Here is an 18918-nt window from a genome sequence, read left to right on the forward strand (position 1 = left end):
AATTACAATTATTTTGGGACAGAGATATTACTCTTTTTCACAGCACAAGTGGAACTCACACATCCACACACACCACACTTAGTGCTCACACATACAAAACCATGTGGATGTGTCCTGGCACATTTTAAGTTAAAGAGATTGGAGGCAAGTACTATTATTTTAAGTATTATCTACTGAGATTAAATCACAAGGAAATGTGAACACATATCTTAAGTCCGAAACTTAAAACTTAGGGCCCCTTTTAATCGCAAGAATGGAAAAAAAAAGGAGGAATAGGAAAAACGCAAGATTCTGATAGGAATGCAAGTGTAAAACAGAGAATTGGAAAATATAGGAAAAAAACAGGAATGACCGTTTGATTGGACCACAGGAAAAACATAGGAACCGGATGAGAGAGATAGACTCAAAGGAGTTTTAAAGGATAGGATATGATTCAATCCTTTGTTTCAAAGACTTCCGTAGGATTGAAATCATCCAAAGTTCCTACACTTTTCCTACAGATCAAAGTATTGACGTAGTACGCTTCTCAAATCCTACGGAAATAAAAAAATACAGGAAAAACAATAAGAATTATTTGATAGTGCCATGGGAAAAATAAAGGAAAGTTTATAAAGAGATCATACCTCTTGCTAGTTTTCCTATGTAATGTGAAGCATAGGAATACAATCCTATGGAAAGTTTCATTTCTTTCTTATGAATCAAAAGGATATATGGGAAAAAATTCATAGGAATTTGAATCCTATAAAAATCCTTTACCAATCCTATGAATCAAAGGGGCTAATCTTACTAGCCGAGTTATGCTCAATTCTTTACCCAAAGATGCTCTTTGTTCACTTTAGCTCAACCTAAACGGTCTAAAATTTCACCTACGAGTTGGGCTGTGGGCGCCATAACCAAAATCACATCTATAGCTTGAGTCAACTGCAGTTTAGTCTTTATTTGTTGTTAATAATACTATAATGTCCCTCCGCTAGTTTACTTATAACTAGGATCAATGTCACAATCACTTTTTATGAGGAATATCACTATCACGTGTTAATGAAGATAATCTGCGTAAGATTATGAATTCATTTTCTTTATTAATAGTTACATGATTACGATCGATATATATATAGACAAATTGATCCAGCAACTGTTGACTTATCATTTATCAATTTAAATTTCCATCCTACATTCTATTGTCTCCGATTAGGCCAGGGAAGATATGGCAATTAAACAACAATTCATTTTTTTTTAAAATGTGCGAGTTGCTCAACCGAATTTGCAGTAAACAATAATGTCCTGATCAGTTAGCATGGAATTTTCGCTTGCCCATACTTCAGTCCATAGTTCATGAATAAAATATGATAAAAGAAGGCAATACAATGACATGACATGAACTTGTCTGATCCAATTGGAAGGCATTTTACTTGCAATATTTTGAAGCTAAAATATAAGAAAATCCTTTACACGCTAGCAATCCATCATGACATGGACATTTGATTATGAAGAAAAAAAATGTTGCAGCTGTCATACCCCCTTCTGCCCCACATGAACTGCAACTTAATTGGCTAACATAATTCTTTCTTCATGGGCTCATGGCCTATGCTCCCAAGGGGAAAAAAACATCCACTACATAAAGAAGCAGCAGAAAAAATTCACAAATTCCTACTAATAATGGCGCTGAGCAATCAAATGCAATGAATATTCCCTCTAGTTTTTTTAGATAATGCCCTCTAGTTGTGAATGCTAAAGTATTGGTATGTTTCCTACACATTTTATACTTAAAAGATTAAATTAGCTACTCCATCATTATTAGCTTAGAAAAATTATTGACCTTGTCTTCTGTCAAACTATTTGATGACATAAATAAGAAAACCAGGAGAAGAAAACTGCTGCACATCAGGAGATGCTCAACCATACGTGAGACTGACACCTAAAGCTGAGGATGATATGTTGGATTAGGCACACACACACCGACACACAGCTAAGCATTCTGCATCCATTTTGTGAGTTTCTTGATTGAAACTTTGTTTTTAAAAAAAACAACATTTAGAAGCGTACCGATTCACGAAGTTGCATTTTCTTGATTGAAAATCTGAAATGCTGTCAACAAGTTTCAGTTTCTTGATTGAAATGTTGTCAAGAAGTTAGTACATCAATGGTGTTTCTCACCCTCTTCAACAGGGGGGGAAGAAGATGAAGAAGGGAAAAATAAATGAAATTAGAAATTACACCTTGGATCTTGCTATAGCAGGGTTGCCTTCTCAAGTGTGTGTGTCTCACTAGTTGAGCACAGATTATCTAAAGAAAGAATGAAACATAGAAGAAGAAGAAGAAGAAAAAAAAATGTTCAGTGATGTCTAGGGTTATGGCCCCTTGGACCATAGTAATCTACATGGATCTCAGGCAGCTCATGTCCTACTCTGCTCTTCTCTTCAGAAATGGCTTTCTCCATTTCACCAGATGGCTCACCATCAGTCTTTGCTACTACTACTGCTACTACGTTATCGCCAGATGTCTGCAAACCAAGAATGAGCATCAGTTAGCAACTTGGAATCAACATATACATTCATTGATCAATCTTTATCAGAAAACTTAAATGACAGTGATAAAACACTTACGTTATTGACAGTCTGTTTGCTGAATGCTGAATGACTCTCTGCATCCAACCGAATGCTCTGAACTGTTGCAGCCATCAGGAACAGAGCCAGGACAGCAGCAACCAATGGCAAGGAGGTCTTCATTTCGATCTTCTGTGTAAGTAAGAATCCTGAGAAAAGTTCAGAGACTGGAATACTAGCACTTCAGCTCAGATGGAACAGTGAGGAGCTATGAAGTTAGGTTGCTGCAACCCTTTGACCCAGAGATGATATATATACATCATTTGCTTCAGAAGCAAAGCCATGGTCCCATCTAGTGATTGCTGCACTCATGTCTGCAATGGAGGTGTAATCTGAAGTACAGATACAAAATTTGGGCATAATTTATGTTATCTCTGCTACACTTTAGAGAAGTATGTCTGCCCAAAGTATGGGCCATGTTTAGGCCATTGGTCCCTGGATTAGGTGCCAATGCCACACTTGGAAGTACCAAATGTAATTAACAATTTTGTCAAGTACTGTATTTGGTCTCAAGTGTGATATACATATGCTCCTAGAAAGTTGCATCCATGTCTCTGAAGGAATGTACAGAGTTGCGTATATTTGCTTGTGCATTCCTCCAGGAAAAGTGTACAAACTTGATTAGTTAATTGGGTTGAATACTGGCGTACGAGAAAGTTTTGATTTTTTAATGGGAAGATTAGGACTAATCAGACGAAAATGATCAGTGCCCGTGCAATTTGGCATGCATCATTCCTGCACTTTGAAGGCATTATTTTGGTCTTTTGTGTTTGTCTCCGTGTTTTTTGTATCAAGAGACCAGACAACTGAAAAACATGAGACAAAACCATGGAAAAGATGAGCCAATTGGCGGCAATTTCACTCAATGGGGGTATCTTTTACATGGTCAACGTTCAATTACCCAGGAGCTGAGTAGCTGACATTTTTATTTACAGACAAGAATAGGAGAAAAATATGACACTGTGAGCTTGGGCACTCACTTCTTTCTTCACAGAGCTCAACTTGTTACAGCCGCTTAGAATTTCTCACAATTTGAGAGCTCAGAACTCATGTTCGTTGGCTTAATTACCAACAAGAATAATAGCTGGTGTCATCACAACAATGGTGGTAACATCTAACAACAATGAGGTGCCGAGATCACTACATACAATTAACACTCGGCAATGCAACATACTAGAGAAATTGCAGCAAGAATGCAAAGAAGATGGCCATCATTGGTTTCTCAGGAGTGTCCTCAAGCTGTTCAGCCCCTCAGCCGAAATGCTGCGCGCCACCCTACCGGGTCGGCTCACTCTGATCTGGGGAGGAGCCTCCAGGTGGAAGGAGACCAACACCGCGGTTAAGTTGTCGGTGGCGCCTCGCTTTATTGCCTCCTCAACGATCTCCCTGCAGCAGGACTTCACATCGTTGTGTTCTTGGAGGCGCCTCCGTGCAAAGTCCACCACGTTTTGGTTTGAGAAGACGTCCCAGATCCCGTCGCTGCCAATTATCAAGAACTCGTCGTCCTTTGTCAGTGTGATCATCTTTAGCTCTGGTTCAGCACTAAGTGGACCTCCTGGATTGCCAGCTTCTTTCATGCCCTCAAGATGCCAGTCACCGAGTGCTCTAGTGACTCCTAACAAACCGTTGAGGTAACCATCGTCGACATAGCCACCAAGTGATTCTACACGCAGTTTTTCACTGAGGCTGCAAGGCCTGTGGTCCACTGACATTTCAATTGCAGTGCCGCACCGTGAAAGAACCGCCCTACAATCTCCAGCATTTGCAATCAGAAGAGTCCTGCAGTAGACATGAAGATATCAGTATCCATCATAAGTGTTTGCGAACAAGTGACAGGTATAAAAACGTAGCAAAAAGTTTACAGAAAGACATGATATGGATGTTTGCCACTTCATGCTTTTAGAATTATATCTAGGAATTAATAAAGCAATGAAATCTATAGCACGTGATAAAGATTCAAAAACAGGCATGATCTTATAGCTTAACATAATTGGAAAACACATCTGCTAGTAGATCTAAGTATCTAACCAAGCCCAAAGTAAAATTGAATAGCAATAAGGAAACCAAGATTGTCGCAGGTATTTAGTTCATGTCTCATGGTACTGATAACTGATTCTTATAAGCATACTATTCAAAGATGGGAAAACCACAGTTTAATGTGTCATAAAAGCACCTTCCGAAAATCATTGCTGTAAGTGCTGTTGTGCCAGAAGACAGTGTTGTCTTTGCAAACTGATTATCTGCATGAACAAAGGATCTTCTTACTACTTTCTCAAGCTCAAGAGGAAAATCAGCATCTTCCACAATGATCCTTGGTAAATTATCACGAACAAAATGGGCAGCATCTTTTCCACCATGCCCATCAAAGACCTGATAGTGGAAATGGAGCAAAGACTTAACTCACATAAACGTGCTATGATTAGTAGTTTTATCAAAATACAGAAGCAGAAGAATAAGAAAAATTATAAAGCCACTTATTGAACATTAAATAAAAAATGAGCCCCAAAAATGTGATAGTAGAGTAACTTTACTGAGATATCTCGATTTCATTAAAATTGAAACAGTGAAGAATAAGATCAAGTTCTGTAGGTGTGAGTATGGAGGATGTTTGGATATGATTGGTTGGATAGTCCTTAAGAATGCATACAAATTTGTTAGTAATTGTACTCCTGTTACACTACACAAATAAGCTGGGTCAAAAAATGCAGATGGCATGTTTATTTTCTACTATGCGCACTACACAAATATGTTACTACTGGACTAGCGTACTGGTCTACCGGATGCTATTGATATGTTACTACTGAACTGGAAGAACATATATCTAGTTCCGAACAAATCTGACAAAAGTTTCTACTTTCATTCATGACATGCTAGTCTCTTTTTAGCTGTAAGTTTATGCACAAAAAAAGGTAGGTACTCATTTGGTCAGTCAGAATCGGGGAAACATACAAATGAGCGGGAAAGTGCTTACCCCATAAAAGGAAATAGCTTCATTATCCACCGATTGATAACCAAAGTTCTTAGCTAGGTCAGCAATACACACATGGGTATCTTCCATGTATTGACGACCTCCAATATCCGACCAATCCCCAGATCGAATATTTGGGACAAAATTACCAGACTTATTTTGCTTGAAATCAGCAGCTGTAGTGTTCTCACAAACTCTTTCCATCTGTCCAAACAAAAGGATTAATGCTAGATCAATTAATTTGTACTGGAAATTCAGAGCTGGAGCAATTAATAGGAAACAACAACTCTAATGAAAAGAGGAGGCAATACTTTGCTACAAAGTTACATTCTTTAAAAATGCTTCTTTAGAAACGTGGCTAGACAAGTTATTTCAAACCCCAATTGAACATTTTATTTATTTATTAGATGATTTACTAGCTAACGAGTAATGAATGAATTATTCATTGAGTGTCAACGGCCGATAAATGTAACTCCAGATAACAAAACAGAAGATTAAGCACTTGCGGTAACATCACATAAGAAAAGATCCCATAGCTGCTACTGCCTGGTGTTTGCTAGATGCAACAAATATATCATCAAAAACTACACGCTTCAGCACTCTCCATAGCAAAAAATTAATGCCGCAACACTTATGATCCAACAATCTCACTAGCCATAGATAATTAAAGCCAAGCAGTTTCTACAACTGATATGAAGAAAAAAGAACACTTCAAAGTTAGCAAACCACATGGATCACTTCAGGAAAAATGTGTCCTTGGGTGAGAGAGAAGCACAAGAACCACTCTTTTTTCCTCATTTCAGTCAAGAGAGGGAAATAAAGTACCATGTACACTTTGCAGGTACTACCTCTTTCCTGTTCTAAAGCACGTGATGATTGTTTTTGCCCTGTTTGGTAGGTACAACAGTCTGAAATTAGGGCCTGTTTGGGAAACAGGGACTTATTTTAAGTCCCTGTCACATCGGCTGTTTATACACTAATTTAGAGTATTAAACATACACTAATTATAAAACCTATTCCATAACCTTGGACTAATTCGCGAGACGAATCTTTTGAGTCTAATTACACCATGATTTGACAATGTGATGCTACAGTAAACTTTTCATAATTATGGATTAATTAGGCTTAAAAAATTCGTCTCGCAGATTAGCTTTCATTTATGAAATTAGTTTTTTTATTAGTCTATGTTTAATACTCCAAATTAGCGTCAAACATTCGATGTGACACGGACTAAAAAGTTTTAGCCCCATCTAAACACCCCCTTAGTACTCCACAATGAACAAGCCAGAGATTGGACGCTGCGACTATAATTATATATATTCAGTACAAGATCAAAGTACCAATGAACAATGCAATGAACAGGTGACCAATAACGTAGTATAGTAGTAGTAGTATCATCACACATTGGCAAGAAGAACACCTACCAGGCCACCAAACTTCGCAGCTAACAAATGCAGAAAACTTAACTCCTCCACACACACGATCAGTCTAGGCACAATCAGTACTAGCTAGCAGTAATAATTAAACAAGAAAAAAGAATCACAATCACTTCTAATAATACTCCATGTGTTTCAAGAAACGGAAGAGGCGTGTGCACAAAGCAAGCACCCAGAAGGGCATGCTTTGCTTCCTTCCTTCCTTCCTTCCCAATCTCATCATCATCGTCCTTCCTTCCTTCACGCCATGAAGGGAAATCAAACGAACCTAACGAAGAAGAAACGCCCCAAGACAAAGAATCGAATCTCTCGTTGCGGAAGAGAGAGAAAACCAAGTAGTACCCTACTCACCCGAGGCGAGGGGAGTTCGTCGGGGCTCTTGCTCTTGCTCTTCCCGGCGTCGGCGGCGGCGGCGGCGGGCTCCCCAAAATCCAGCCTCTCCGCGCCCTCCGACTCCTCCACGCACATACCGGCGCGCCGTACAGGGCGTTCTTGGCACCACGGAGCTCGATCGATCGATCGCGCAACTGGGCGCCCTGCTGCTAGTGGTATATTGCAGCTAGGAGAGACAGGGAAGAGAGAAAATCGGAGCAAAGCAAGCACAAGCTACTACTCCGTAGGAGGAGAGAGAGGGGAATCCGAGGAGGAGGACATTCTTGGGGAATATCTGCGGAGAAGGAAAGAAATGGGAGGGAAATGGAGGAGGGTGTGTGGTGTGGGGGCGAGAGAGGGAAAAGCTTTGCGGTGGTGGTGGTTAGTTGGATTGATGGAGGTGGATTGCGGCGGCGGCCTGGATTGGGGTTAGGGTTAAACTGCCGCCACGAATCTTAAAGCGATCCAATGGACTAAAATTCATATGATTTACGAGCTGTGTTTTTTTCTGTCAAATGCCATCTATGACAGTCCCATTTACTCCCTTAGTTATAAAATAAGTATAGTTTTATATTATTTATGTTTAACATTTGACCGTTCATCTTATGTGAAAATATTCTATGATTAGTATTTTTGTTGATATTAGATGATAAAATATAAATAGTATTTTATGTGTGATTATTATTTTTATTTTTTATATTTTTTTTAAAATGAAATAGATGTCAAAAGTTAAACACAGATATTGACAAAGATATTGACAGCTGTACGTATTTTGGAACGTGGTAGTATATTTATTTATTTATTGATGATGATGGGGAGAGGAAGAGAAGCAAACACGTGGGTGTAGAAACGTCACATCTGACGTGGTTGGGCTTTGGGCCTTCCATTGTGGACCTCGAATCCGACGACAATGCCACCATGCTGCCGTAGGAGAGCGAGAGGAATTAAATTTGAAAAATATATTTATCATTTTTTTCTTAGAAATACGTTGATGTAATTTTTTTTGCACAAATATAATATTGCCACTGTATGGAAATGCAAAATCGACACGATATCGCTGAACTATTGTACGAAAATAACGACAGTGTAAGGTCTCATAGGGTGAGGGCACAAGACCGCGCGTGGCCGGTGCGAGACGGAGCAACAGCCATTTGGGCATGCCCAAAAAGCAACAGCATTTTGGGAAATGATTAATATAGTGGTTTGATTATCCTGATTAATCACTAAAAATGATAATTAATAATAATTAATTAATTGTTAATAATGCTAATTAATCTATTAGTCGCACTAATACGGATACAAAGTCACGGTCTTGCGCCCTCGCCCTGCAAGACCATGGCGGGTCTCGCGATCTCGTGGCACCGTCGTGTGACAACGGTATACTTTTGCAAATTTCTTCTAAGCGTGTAAAAACATATATATTCATTTTTTTCCCGAGCGAGAGGGTGTTTATTTTTGGTCGGTGGCTAATGCACCCTTTTGAATCACACGAATAAAAAAAAAACGAAGGAATAAGAAAAATATATGATTCTGATAGGAATAGAAGTATAAAGCAGAGAATTGAAAAACAATGGAAGGACACAAGAACGATCATTTGATTGGGCCTTACGACAAACATAGGAATTGGATAAGAGAGATGGACTCAAAGGAAATTTTTCAAGAGGTTAGAGCTCTTGCCAAGTTTCCTATAAAATCTCTATACGATTGTTCATTCCATAGGAATTTCCAATGATAGGAATTCAATCCTCAGTTTCAACGGTCTTCATAGTAAATTTTCATATAGGATTGAATTCTCTAAAATTCCTATGTCGTTTTTCCAATAAACCGAGATGTCGACATATTTTTAAGGAAAAATTAGTCAATATTCATTTGATAGATGAATGGTAGTAATTCATAATCAACTGGTGAACAATTAACTTGCATATCATTTAAAAGTTATCGTTTACCCACTCTTTTTCTAGTTTAGCACTTAGTGTAATTACATTATAGTTATACTGATGTAACTACAGTGTAAGTAGTAGGATGTAATTGGGATGTAACTGTAATGTAATTGGAATGCAACTATTAAATATACACTGTAATTTGTTTGTTGCCATTCACTTCATGTTAAGAAAATGGATCAACCGAATTCACTGCATTAGGCACTGAGAAACAAGTACTAACATTCATTGCAAGAATAGCTCAATTAATTTGTACCACATGCCCAAGATCACCACACATGTTCCAATTTAATTGCCGGTGCTCCTGCACGGATCTCGCAAAGAATGAAGCGGCTCAAAAATCAACTATAACCAGGGCAAATATCTGTCGACATAAATTTACGTCCCCATCCTTCGGCTTATTAAGTGAATAAGCCAAACGGTATATTTACAAATAAAAAATAATTTATGAATAAAACTTTATATACTGTTCTGAGTGATCTAAAAGTAAAGGCTGAAAAATAAACATTAAGAAAAAAACCCTAAAATTAGCTTCAAATTTAAAATTGAAAATTTAAATTTTGGCTGATAAGCATAAGTGAAAAGATACGGCTGTTAGCGAAACCCTTATCAAAGGGTCCTTTAATAATAAACTAAAAATGTGATTTTGCGAAAGGGCCTGTAGCCTAGTGGTTGCAAGAGTCTCAGTAGCACCTGAGGTTCTGGGTTGGGAGTGAATTTTTCAGAATTTAACGGCGTTGTGCTTTCAGTGGTAGGCGACGTACCCGTCGACAGCGAGGCGCCTGTGGTGACTTCGTCAATCTCTCCAGGATTTGCCGGCCTAGTTAGGGGTAGGGTTTGCGTGCGTGCGTTCATAGGTGACTTCGTCAATCTCTCCAGGATTTGCCGGCCCAATCTTCGAAGATGCTCACAGGGGTAGAGTTTGCGTGCGTGCGTTCATAGGGGTGAGTGCGCGTGCGTTGTAAGTGTCTATGTTGTACTGTGTAATTTAAAAAAATACGCATTTACGCACAAACCATTGCACACGTAAACCTCTCATGGACACGGACACGGGCCACCATTGCACACCTAAAACCGAGTCGGATCCGAGCTGGACACCCGCGGCCCATATGAAGCGGCCCATCTGCCCATATAAGATCGAACACCTTTTCAATCTCCCGCGAGCAAACACGCGCCATCGTTTCCTCGTGAGGCGATGGCGAGGAAGCGGCGGTGGTCACGTTCGCCGTCGACGTCGTCGTATCCCGACCACTCTAGCGGCGGCGGTAGCCGCCGGCGCCGGCCGTCACTGTCGCCGCCGCCGGCGCCGTTTGTCCGTGGCCGAGGGTTTCCCCAGCATGCTCGTTCGCCGCCGGATCGTCGGCGGTCTCCGGAACGTGAGCGAACGCCGCCTTGGTCGTCGTCGTCGTCGTCGTCGGAGTCCGATTACGAGTCCGAGTCCGACGACGATTGCTGGCCTCTGATTGAGACCCCGCCTTGGTCATCGTCGTCGTCGTCGTCGGCTTCAGAGTCCGACGACAGCGGCCGCCGATCCTATCTCCGCCGTTCGCCGTCGCCGGTGTCACGCGACCGTTGGTATCGCCGGCGTTCACTGAGACGGACGCCTTCACTGTAGCCGCGGAATCGGAAGCGATCGCCATCGCCGATGTCTCCCCGGCTGAGGAGATCGCCGTCTCCGGTGTACACGCGCCGGCGGCGCCGCCGCCATGACCGGAAGAACAAGAAGTCGCTCTACCTGATCTTCCCGTACGGCCACGGCGACCACTCCGGCTACGCCGTGCACCGCGTCGACGTGGCGAGCTCCCGCGGTGGCATCTCCGTCACCGGCGAGGAGCTCACCGGACCTTCCATCGCCCGCTTCCGGGCTGCTCCGGGCATGGACTTCATCAAGGTTGGCTCAAAGGTCGTCGGCGTCACCGGTAAAGACGGCGGCGCCCGCTACGCCGGCAGCGTCATCATCGACGCCGCGTCGTGGGAAGTGTCCGCCGTCGGCCCGCCTCCTTCCTCCGTCAAGTACGGCATCGTCGAGCTCGACGGCAAGATTTACAACGTCGACATGTTCTGCGAGGACCCGAGGTTGGAGGTGCTCGACCCGGCGAGGAGGGTCGGCGGCGCCGGCGGCTCCGGCGGCGAGGCGTGGTCGCCGCTGCCGCGCCCTCCCTTCCGAAGCCGCGTCGTGTCGCTCGCCGTGTACCGTTGCTCGTACCGCCCGGGCCTCCTCCTCTCGACGGAGGACCACGAGAGCTACCTGTTCGACACCGGCCTCGCGGCCTGGGTGAAGCTCCGCGGCGAGCCGCTGCCGTTCGTGGACCGCGCCGTGCGCGCCGACGGCTACCCGTATCTCACGGCGTCGCCGCCGGAGGCGGCGGACGCGGGCGGGCTCCTCCGGGCGCACGACATCGCCGTCGTCGACGACGGCTTCACGGCCGACGACCCCCCGTCCCTGCGGTGCGACACGTACCGGGTACACGACCCCATACCGGTTGTCACGCCGGCGGCGGCGACGGGCGGCGCCGCCACCACCAGGACGGTCTACATAGGGAGAGGCAGGTTCTGCGCCGTGCGGGCCGGCGGCGGCGGCGACGGCGACCGCGTCGTGGTGACCGTGACGGTGTTCAAGGTGCTCGACTCCGACATGCCGTGGGGGCGGCGGCGGCGGAAGCGGCGGATGGACGCGAGGTGGGTGGCATCGGAGTTCGAGGCGGCGTTGTGCTGCGCTAGCCACCACGGCGACAGGCGGCGGCAGATTTGCCGGCTCAACCTGTGGAGCCGAACGTTCGTCGTCGGCGACGGTGGTGTCCGGCGTCCGCGTGGTCCATATCTTGCAGGAGCACTCTGGATGTGAAATTTGTGAAGCTTATTAATATTTTCGGAATTGCTAGATTACTATCGACAGTTTTTGTGGGGGAAAACTTTCAACTTCTAGGCCATTAGATTTGCTCTAAGATTCGTACTCGCAAGTATGAAAAGATAAATTGGCAAGTGTAGCTGCTACGATTTAACTTCACGCCCTTGAGTTCATTGAGGATTTATGCTACCACCGCGCCATATAATTTGTGTGATAGTTTTATTCTAGTTACATATAAGTTAGGAGGAGCCTACACGCCGGGCGTCTGATGGAGAGGGGGAAAAATCGGGCGCTGACGTCAGCATGACGCATGCGTATAAAACCATTTAAAACTATTTTTTTCTTTTAAATTATTAATTCAAATCATGATCCGGTTGCACCATTAAATTCGTTGCAATTAAATCTTTAAAACAAGACCACACGTGGATATATTCCGACGAAAAAAGTTTTAGTTTATTATTGAATTATTTTTAAATGTTGCACGATGTTCCACCAAATATATCGGAATTGTTTCACTAAGTAGATCGAAAATGTTTCAATCGTTTAAATCGGACGTTGTTTCACCTTATATAAAAACAATGTTTCAGCAAATAGCGAAAGAATGTTTCAGTTCACTACAACATTGGATCTATACACAGTGAAGCATTTTAAGTACACTAGGTGAAACATTTTTGTGGAAGAAAAAAATGAAATGAATTCCCTTAATAGAGGGTTTCCGAAATATGTTGGTGATTTGTTGCAAAAGAATGTTTCGGTTCACTGCAACATTAGATCTATACATAGTGAAACATTGTGAGTACACTAGGTGAAACATTTTTGGTGGAACAAAAAATGAAACGAATTCCCTTAATAGAGGGTTTTTAAAATATGTTGGTGATTCGTTGCAACGTGGTACGTAGTGGGGACACGTGGTAGTGTGGCAGGGGAGATGTGGTGGGGCCCTAGGGGCGTGCTGACGCGCGTCAGGGGGGGGGCCGATCATTCTTGTATAAGTTACATACGAGTTACAGTGTAATTACATACGAGGAATAGTGTACTTGCACTCTGGTTACATACGAGTTACTATATATTTACACTCTAGATACATTTGAAAGTTTTATAACAAAAAATCTTGCGACAATTTTTTAAATAGTCCCAATATTTTTGCTATCATAGATGTTATATGGGTCTTGCCCGTTGGCCCGTTAACGTACGGGCTCCCAGGCTATCAATTATATAGACTGACTTGTACAACATACTCTAGTACCAGTTTGTAATGTTTGAGCACAGATTGGATTTAGAATTGCAGAGACTCTGAACTTACCAGGTCAAAATATTCTGAGCAAATGGGTTTCTCTTATCACTGTAAATATGCTGACACTAAAATGCAGAGAAGAAAACAACCACATCATTATCACAAGCTGATGGCCATAACATGATCATAAAAACATTACATCACTTATATTTACAGTGACATGGCCATAACATAGTCTATCACAAGCTGTGGCAAATGTGTTTTCCTTATCACTGCTAACACTGATACACAAAAAGCAGATAAGAAAGTAAACAAAAAATATCACAAACTGAAAGACCAGCATCCATAAACCCATAACACACAACTTTGCCAGAAAAAAAAGTACATTACTTATTTAATCGCTTTAACAGTTCAGCAATGAGTAGCAGTAATCAGTGAGAATACACCAGTAATTATTTGAACATCCAGAAGGAAAAGTTAATTTGTGCTGTGGATCCTCCTGCTCAACATAGCAAGCCGAAACATCAGAGGATCACTGAACCTGTCCACAGCTAAAAACAGTGCACATCGCCAGCTTCTCTTGAAGAAAAGCACAGCCAAGGAAGTCCAGAACCCAACCACGTAGAACAATGCTGTGCCGCAAAACAGTACCACATCACCAACTTTATCGTCGTCGTCTTCATCTTGTTCATGCTGCGGAATCGATGGTGTGGACACGGTAGAGCAACTCTTCAGCAATGGTGGACCACAGAGATATGGATTGCCTTCATAGCTACTCTGACCAAATGTGATGAACTGCCCTTTTGTACCCAATGTAGGACCTGAAAGATTGTTGTATGCGACAGAGAAGACCTCGAGTGATTTTAGTCCTGCTAGTTGCGGTGATAGTTGGCCACTCAATCTGTTGTGCGATAGATCCAAGCTCTCGAGATTGCTCAAATTTGATAACGAAATTGGTACTGGTCCGCTGAATGAATTATTGGAGAAATTCAATGCCCGCAACCATGCCATGTCACCGATACTTTCAGGAATAGGTCCTTCCAACTGGTTTGAAGAGAAGTCCAGCCCAGACATGTAGCTAAGGAGGTTACCCTTGTAATAGTCTTGCCTACCTTTTGTGGTGAATTCTTCTCGGTCCAATTCTAACATGGTACTATTGAACTCTCTATAAAATCCAATTTGGAAAATCTCGTGCAAGGTGTTGGATAAATGGGCACTGACATTGACCACTATATCACCATATTGGAAGGAAAAGAACTCTCCATATAATCCCATATTGCTCAAACATGAAGGTATTAGTCCAGATAGCATATTGTTAGATAAATCTAGGAGGCGCAAATATCTCAAGTGACACACTTGGTTTGGAACCATGCCTTCGAACATGTTTCCGTTAAGCAATAGTATTCGTAACTCTGGAAAAGTTTCATCTATACAGCTTGGGATTGCACCACTAAATTGGTTATATCGCAGATCCATTGTCTTCAAATTAGTACTGAATGACCAGACAAGGGGAAATGTTCCATTCAGTTCATTCTCGCTTAAGTGGAGATATGTCAAATTGGGCAAAGCAGGCACGGGGCCAGACAGATGGTTTTTGGACAGATCAAGAAATTGAAGACTCAGAAAGCTGGATAGACTTGTTGGAATTGATCCAGTTAAATGGTTCCCTCTTAGATTGAGGATAAAAAGTAGATAATTTGAATCTATGCAATTTGGAATGGACCCAGTAAACTTGTTATTGCTAAAATCAACCACACCAAGATTCATGTTGGTGCAAATGCTAGTAGGAATCTCCCCTGAGATATTATTATCGTTTAGCACTAGATGATTCATTGACATAGTTATAGGCAAACTAGCAGTTATATCACCCGATATGTTGTTGTAAGATAAATCTAAAGTTGCAAGATTCTCCAAGTGACTAATGGCTGAAGGAAATATGCCTTGAAAAAAATTCTTCGATAAGTTTAGGTAGCTCAAATTAGGGAACGTGATGTTGATGTCCACAGGAAGGTCCCCGCTTAGCCTGTTATAAGATGCATCTAACCATGATAAGTTCTTATTTACTTTGGAAGGAAGAATGAGTGGTCCAACAAATGAGTTATGTTTCACACTCAAGTATGATAGATATATATTATTCTCCAGTAACCACGTCGGGAAATGACCACTTAGATTATTGTTCGAAACATCAATTAGGTATAATCCGTGCTGGTGTGATAAGAAACTTGGTACAACACCAGAATTGGCATTCAGGTTGCAGTTTGATAGTTCAAGAACCTGAAGCTGACTAGATATATTTGCTTCTGGATTCTCAGTTTGCACTTGGAAGCTCGCACTGTTGCTTGATAGTCTCAGGTATTTCAGTTGGAGATGATTTGAAAAAGAGTTTAGGAGTAGCAGACCTTCAAGCTGGTTATGGGAAAGGGAAAGTTGCTCAAGTGACGTCATGTTTGCGAACAAAATAGTGGGGAACCTTGCCGTTAAGAGATTATTTGACAGATCAAGTACTCTGAGAAAAGTTAGATTTCTGATACATGATGGGAGCACCCCAAAGAAAAAATTTCCGTTTAGATGCAATTCTCGAAGACTGGTCATATTGCAAACAGCTGTAAATGAAATGAACTATGTGATGTCAGTACATGATTCCTAAACATAGCTGCTCCTAATTCTAGGCTATGTTTGCGAGTACTCACTCCGTCCCACAATATAGCAACCTAGTACTAGATAGGATATCACCTAGTACTACGTATCTGGACAGGGGGCTTGTCCACATACGTAGTACTAGGTTGCTATATTATGGGACGGAGGAAGTACATACTAATCATTGGGAACTGGGAAGTCATACTAATGTTTCAAAATAGCATAAAGAGCAGAGTTAAGTAAGATTTCTTTGACATGACTATTTGAAAGAATACTCCCACAAGGCAGCAATTAAAAGTTTTTGCCCTTGGGACTTGGGAGTTTCTGGTTCTAAACTACTGAAGTTAAGCACACTGTGGTTTGGAGTTGGTGTATCTACTTTGGGATCACACTAAATTTGAATTATTTTATCGATTGAAGGAGAACAAGATATATTACTACCATAATAATCATGTACTTAAATTAGGTGCCCCAATGTAAAGTGTAAAGTTTATTCACTTTTCCACCACACTCACATCGGTGTTGAAAGTTTGAACTTCAAACTGCATGCCATTAATTTGTAAGCATGGCTGAGATTATTTTGAACAACGTAGAAACAGTTGTAAAATATTGGAACCATGACACGGTCATTTACTCATTTACTATTGCACCTTTATGCTTTCACAAAAACTTTAAATGAGATGCCATACCTCTTGATATGTTCCCGAAAATTCCATTCCAACTTAGATCAAGAATATCCAGCTTCATTTTGCTTAATCCTATAACATACAATAAATAAACCAAAATAAGAGATAAATTCCGAAATAAAAAATCTTTTGTCAGGAAAAAAACTAATATTGAAAATACAAGCATGTGTGATGCTTACTTTGGACAATAAAGTCATTCTTTATGACGTTCCCACCGAGGAATAGGGAACGCAGAGATGCAAGTCCAACCAAGGGCATGATACTACTATCGTTCAACTCATTTTCAGATAGATCGAGGATTTCCAGTTGGCGTAAATTAGACCATACTTCAAAACCTGCACCGAATGATGAAAAACACTATAAATATGAAAATTAGTAAAAATAAAGACTAATGCAACAGGAATTATCCGACTGCGTGCATACGTATGCACCTACCTAGAGAAGGTCCAACAAAAGGACACCAAGGTGACCATTTTACCTAAGCATCACACACCCTAGGGTCGGTGGGTCACAGGGACAAGGTGTTTACATCTAGCAAGACAACCTCGGTGTGGTGAAATCTAAGTTATTCTGAACAGAGACTTCTTAGTTGCTACAACTTGCAGCCCAACGATTGGTAAATCCGTAAATGAGTGATTTTAAAGTCGTTGAGAAGGTACCGAAAGATACCGTATTTTCTACTGTAAATTTTTGTACCTCTCAATACCGGAGGTACCAAATTTGCACTAAAAATTGTGGTACCTCTCAAGGATTGTAAAATTTCTCTTGGTAAATATATAATATCAATGTTCCTATATGCCTTCTTCGATATGTGAAACAGCTTGAGGGAGGAGAACTGGAGAAGGAAGGGAGACCTGCTGACCTGCACCAGGCATGCATCCCGTGATGCCGGCATTTCTCAAAGACAAATTCTGCAGCTCACGGAATGGAAGGAACATACTGCAGTTGAGTAGGCCATACCACCGCGAATAATCTGGACTAAGATCAAGGGCCGTGACACGCCCTGTGATGGAGCTGCAGGTCACCCTCTCCCACCTGCAGCAATCTCTGCTACTCCAGTAAGGCACCCAACCATCCAACCATTGGAACGTATCGTAAATGTCCATAAGATGTCTCCTCTCTTCGTGTAAACAACTGTCGCAGACCACCAAGGTCAGCAGAACCAAGCAACACCAAATGCAGGGGTTCCTCATGGCCACCACAATCTCCAGTCATCAAATACGCTAGCTCTCAAGAATTTTAACCCACAGGCACTGATTTTATACTGATGGTCTCGGTGCATCACACTTCACACTCAATTACCACTACCACCAGACTCCACACTCCCCATGGTGGCATCAAGCAGGTCGCTGATTGCGACGGTAATGACTGCCTACCTGAAATGAAAAGAAATCGGTGTCAGCATCGGCCTCGTGACTCGGCGTCAACCGTGAAGCTAGCCAGCCCGCGTACATTATCTCTTAGTATTAGTAGAAGAGAAGCCTGAGATTTCTTTATTCCAGCAAGTGAGTGGGGCTTGGACTTGGAGTCTTGGATAAGTGGACTGCCGGCATGCTTGCTCCATGGTAGCAATGACTAAATCCACGAGAAAATAACAACAATAATAATAATATATAAAGAAAACAAAGTAGTTTCCTCGGAGATGGATCGGTCCTGGTCATCTGCAGACTGCTCACTTTTGGACCCAAAACCTCGCATTGGGGAATAGCAATCAGTCTGGTCATCCACCTTCATCAAAAAAATAAAAAAAAAGACTGGTCATCCACTCAACCAGCCCGTTCTTGGGGGCAACCTGCAGGACCTTGCATCATCAGTAGGTGGAAGTTGCTGTGAACGGATTAATGGGGAATACAGAGCTTACTGCGTCGACGCCATCGTGGAAGGAATTGAAGAAATCGGCGCCAACGGGGAGGGTTGAGGCCGGCCAGGGGCACCGCGGGGCCCCCGCCGCCGGCAGCCAGGAGTTGGCCTTCGATGCCATCGAGGAAGGAATTGAAGAAGTTGGCGCCGACGGGGAGGGGTCGCGGTCGATGCCGCCGCCGCCGGCAACCAGGGCGGCGTCGGCGTCGGCGTCGGCGTAGGGGTGGCGTTGTGAAGGCCCATCGTGTAGAGGCCTAATATTGGAATAAGTCTATTTTGCCTTCTTCAACTCTTGCCATTGCTCGACTCTCGTCCCTCAATGGCAAAATCGGTT

At 42.4% G+C, this 18918-nt stretch overlaps 2 protein-coding genes across 4 annotated transcripts; both read right to left on the reverse strand.

Moving 5' to 3' along the window:
• Positions 1-3422: 3422 nt before the first annotated feature.
• LOC127777625 (probable protein phosphatase 2C 54) lies at positions 3423-7755 on the reverse strand. Its single transcript, XM_052304225.1, has 4 exons — positions 7359-7755; positions 5575-5775; positions 4777-4973; positions 3423-4382 (listed from the first exon to the last, which is right to left on the reverse strand). Exons 1-4 carry the CDS (start codon positions 7473-7475, stop codon positions 3815-3817), a joined length of 1083 nt encoding a protein of 360 aa, XP_052160185.1. The 5' UTR covers positions 7476-7755; the 3' UTR covers positions 3423-3814.
• A 5622-nt stretch (positions 7756-13377) lies between these two features.
• On the reverse strand, positions 13378-18884 carry LOC127777978 (receptor-like protein 14). Of its 3 annotated transcripts, none has more exons than XM_052304597.1 (6): positions 18586-18873; positions 18177-18516; positions 17587-18100; positions 16904-17059; positions 16728-16796; positions 13378-16004 (listed from the first exon to the last, which is right to left on the reverse strand). In XM_052304597.1, the coding sequence occupies exons 3-6, from the start codon at positions 17915-17917 to the stop codon at positions 13879-13881; spliced, it is 2682 nt and encodes an 893-aa protein (XP_052160557.1). In that variant the 5' UTR covers positions 17918-18100; positions 18177-18516; positions 18586-18873; the 3' UTR covers positions 13378-13878. The 3 variants fall into 3 exon arrangements, with proteins under 3 accessions (XP_052160557.1, XP_052160558.1, XP_052160559.1); XM_052304598.1 differs by having other exon boundaries at positions 18177-18525; XM_052304599.1 differs by having other exon boundaries at positions 15899-16020; positions 18177-18884.
• Positions 18885-18918: the final 34 nt, after the last annotated feature.

The sequence above is a fragment of the Oryza glaberrima genome, chromosome 6 (genome assembly GCF_000147395.1).
Source record: "Oryza glaberrima chromosome 6, OglaRS2, whole genome shotgun sequence".
NCBI lineage: Eukaryota > Viridiplantae > Streptophyta > Magnoliopsida > Poales > Poaceae > Oryza > Oryza glaberrima.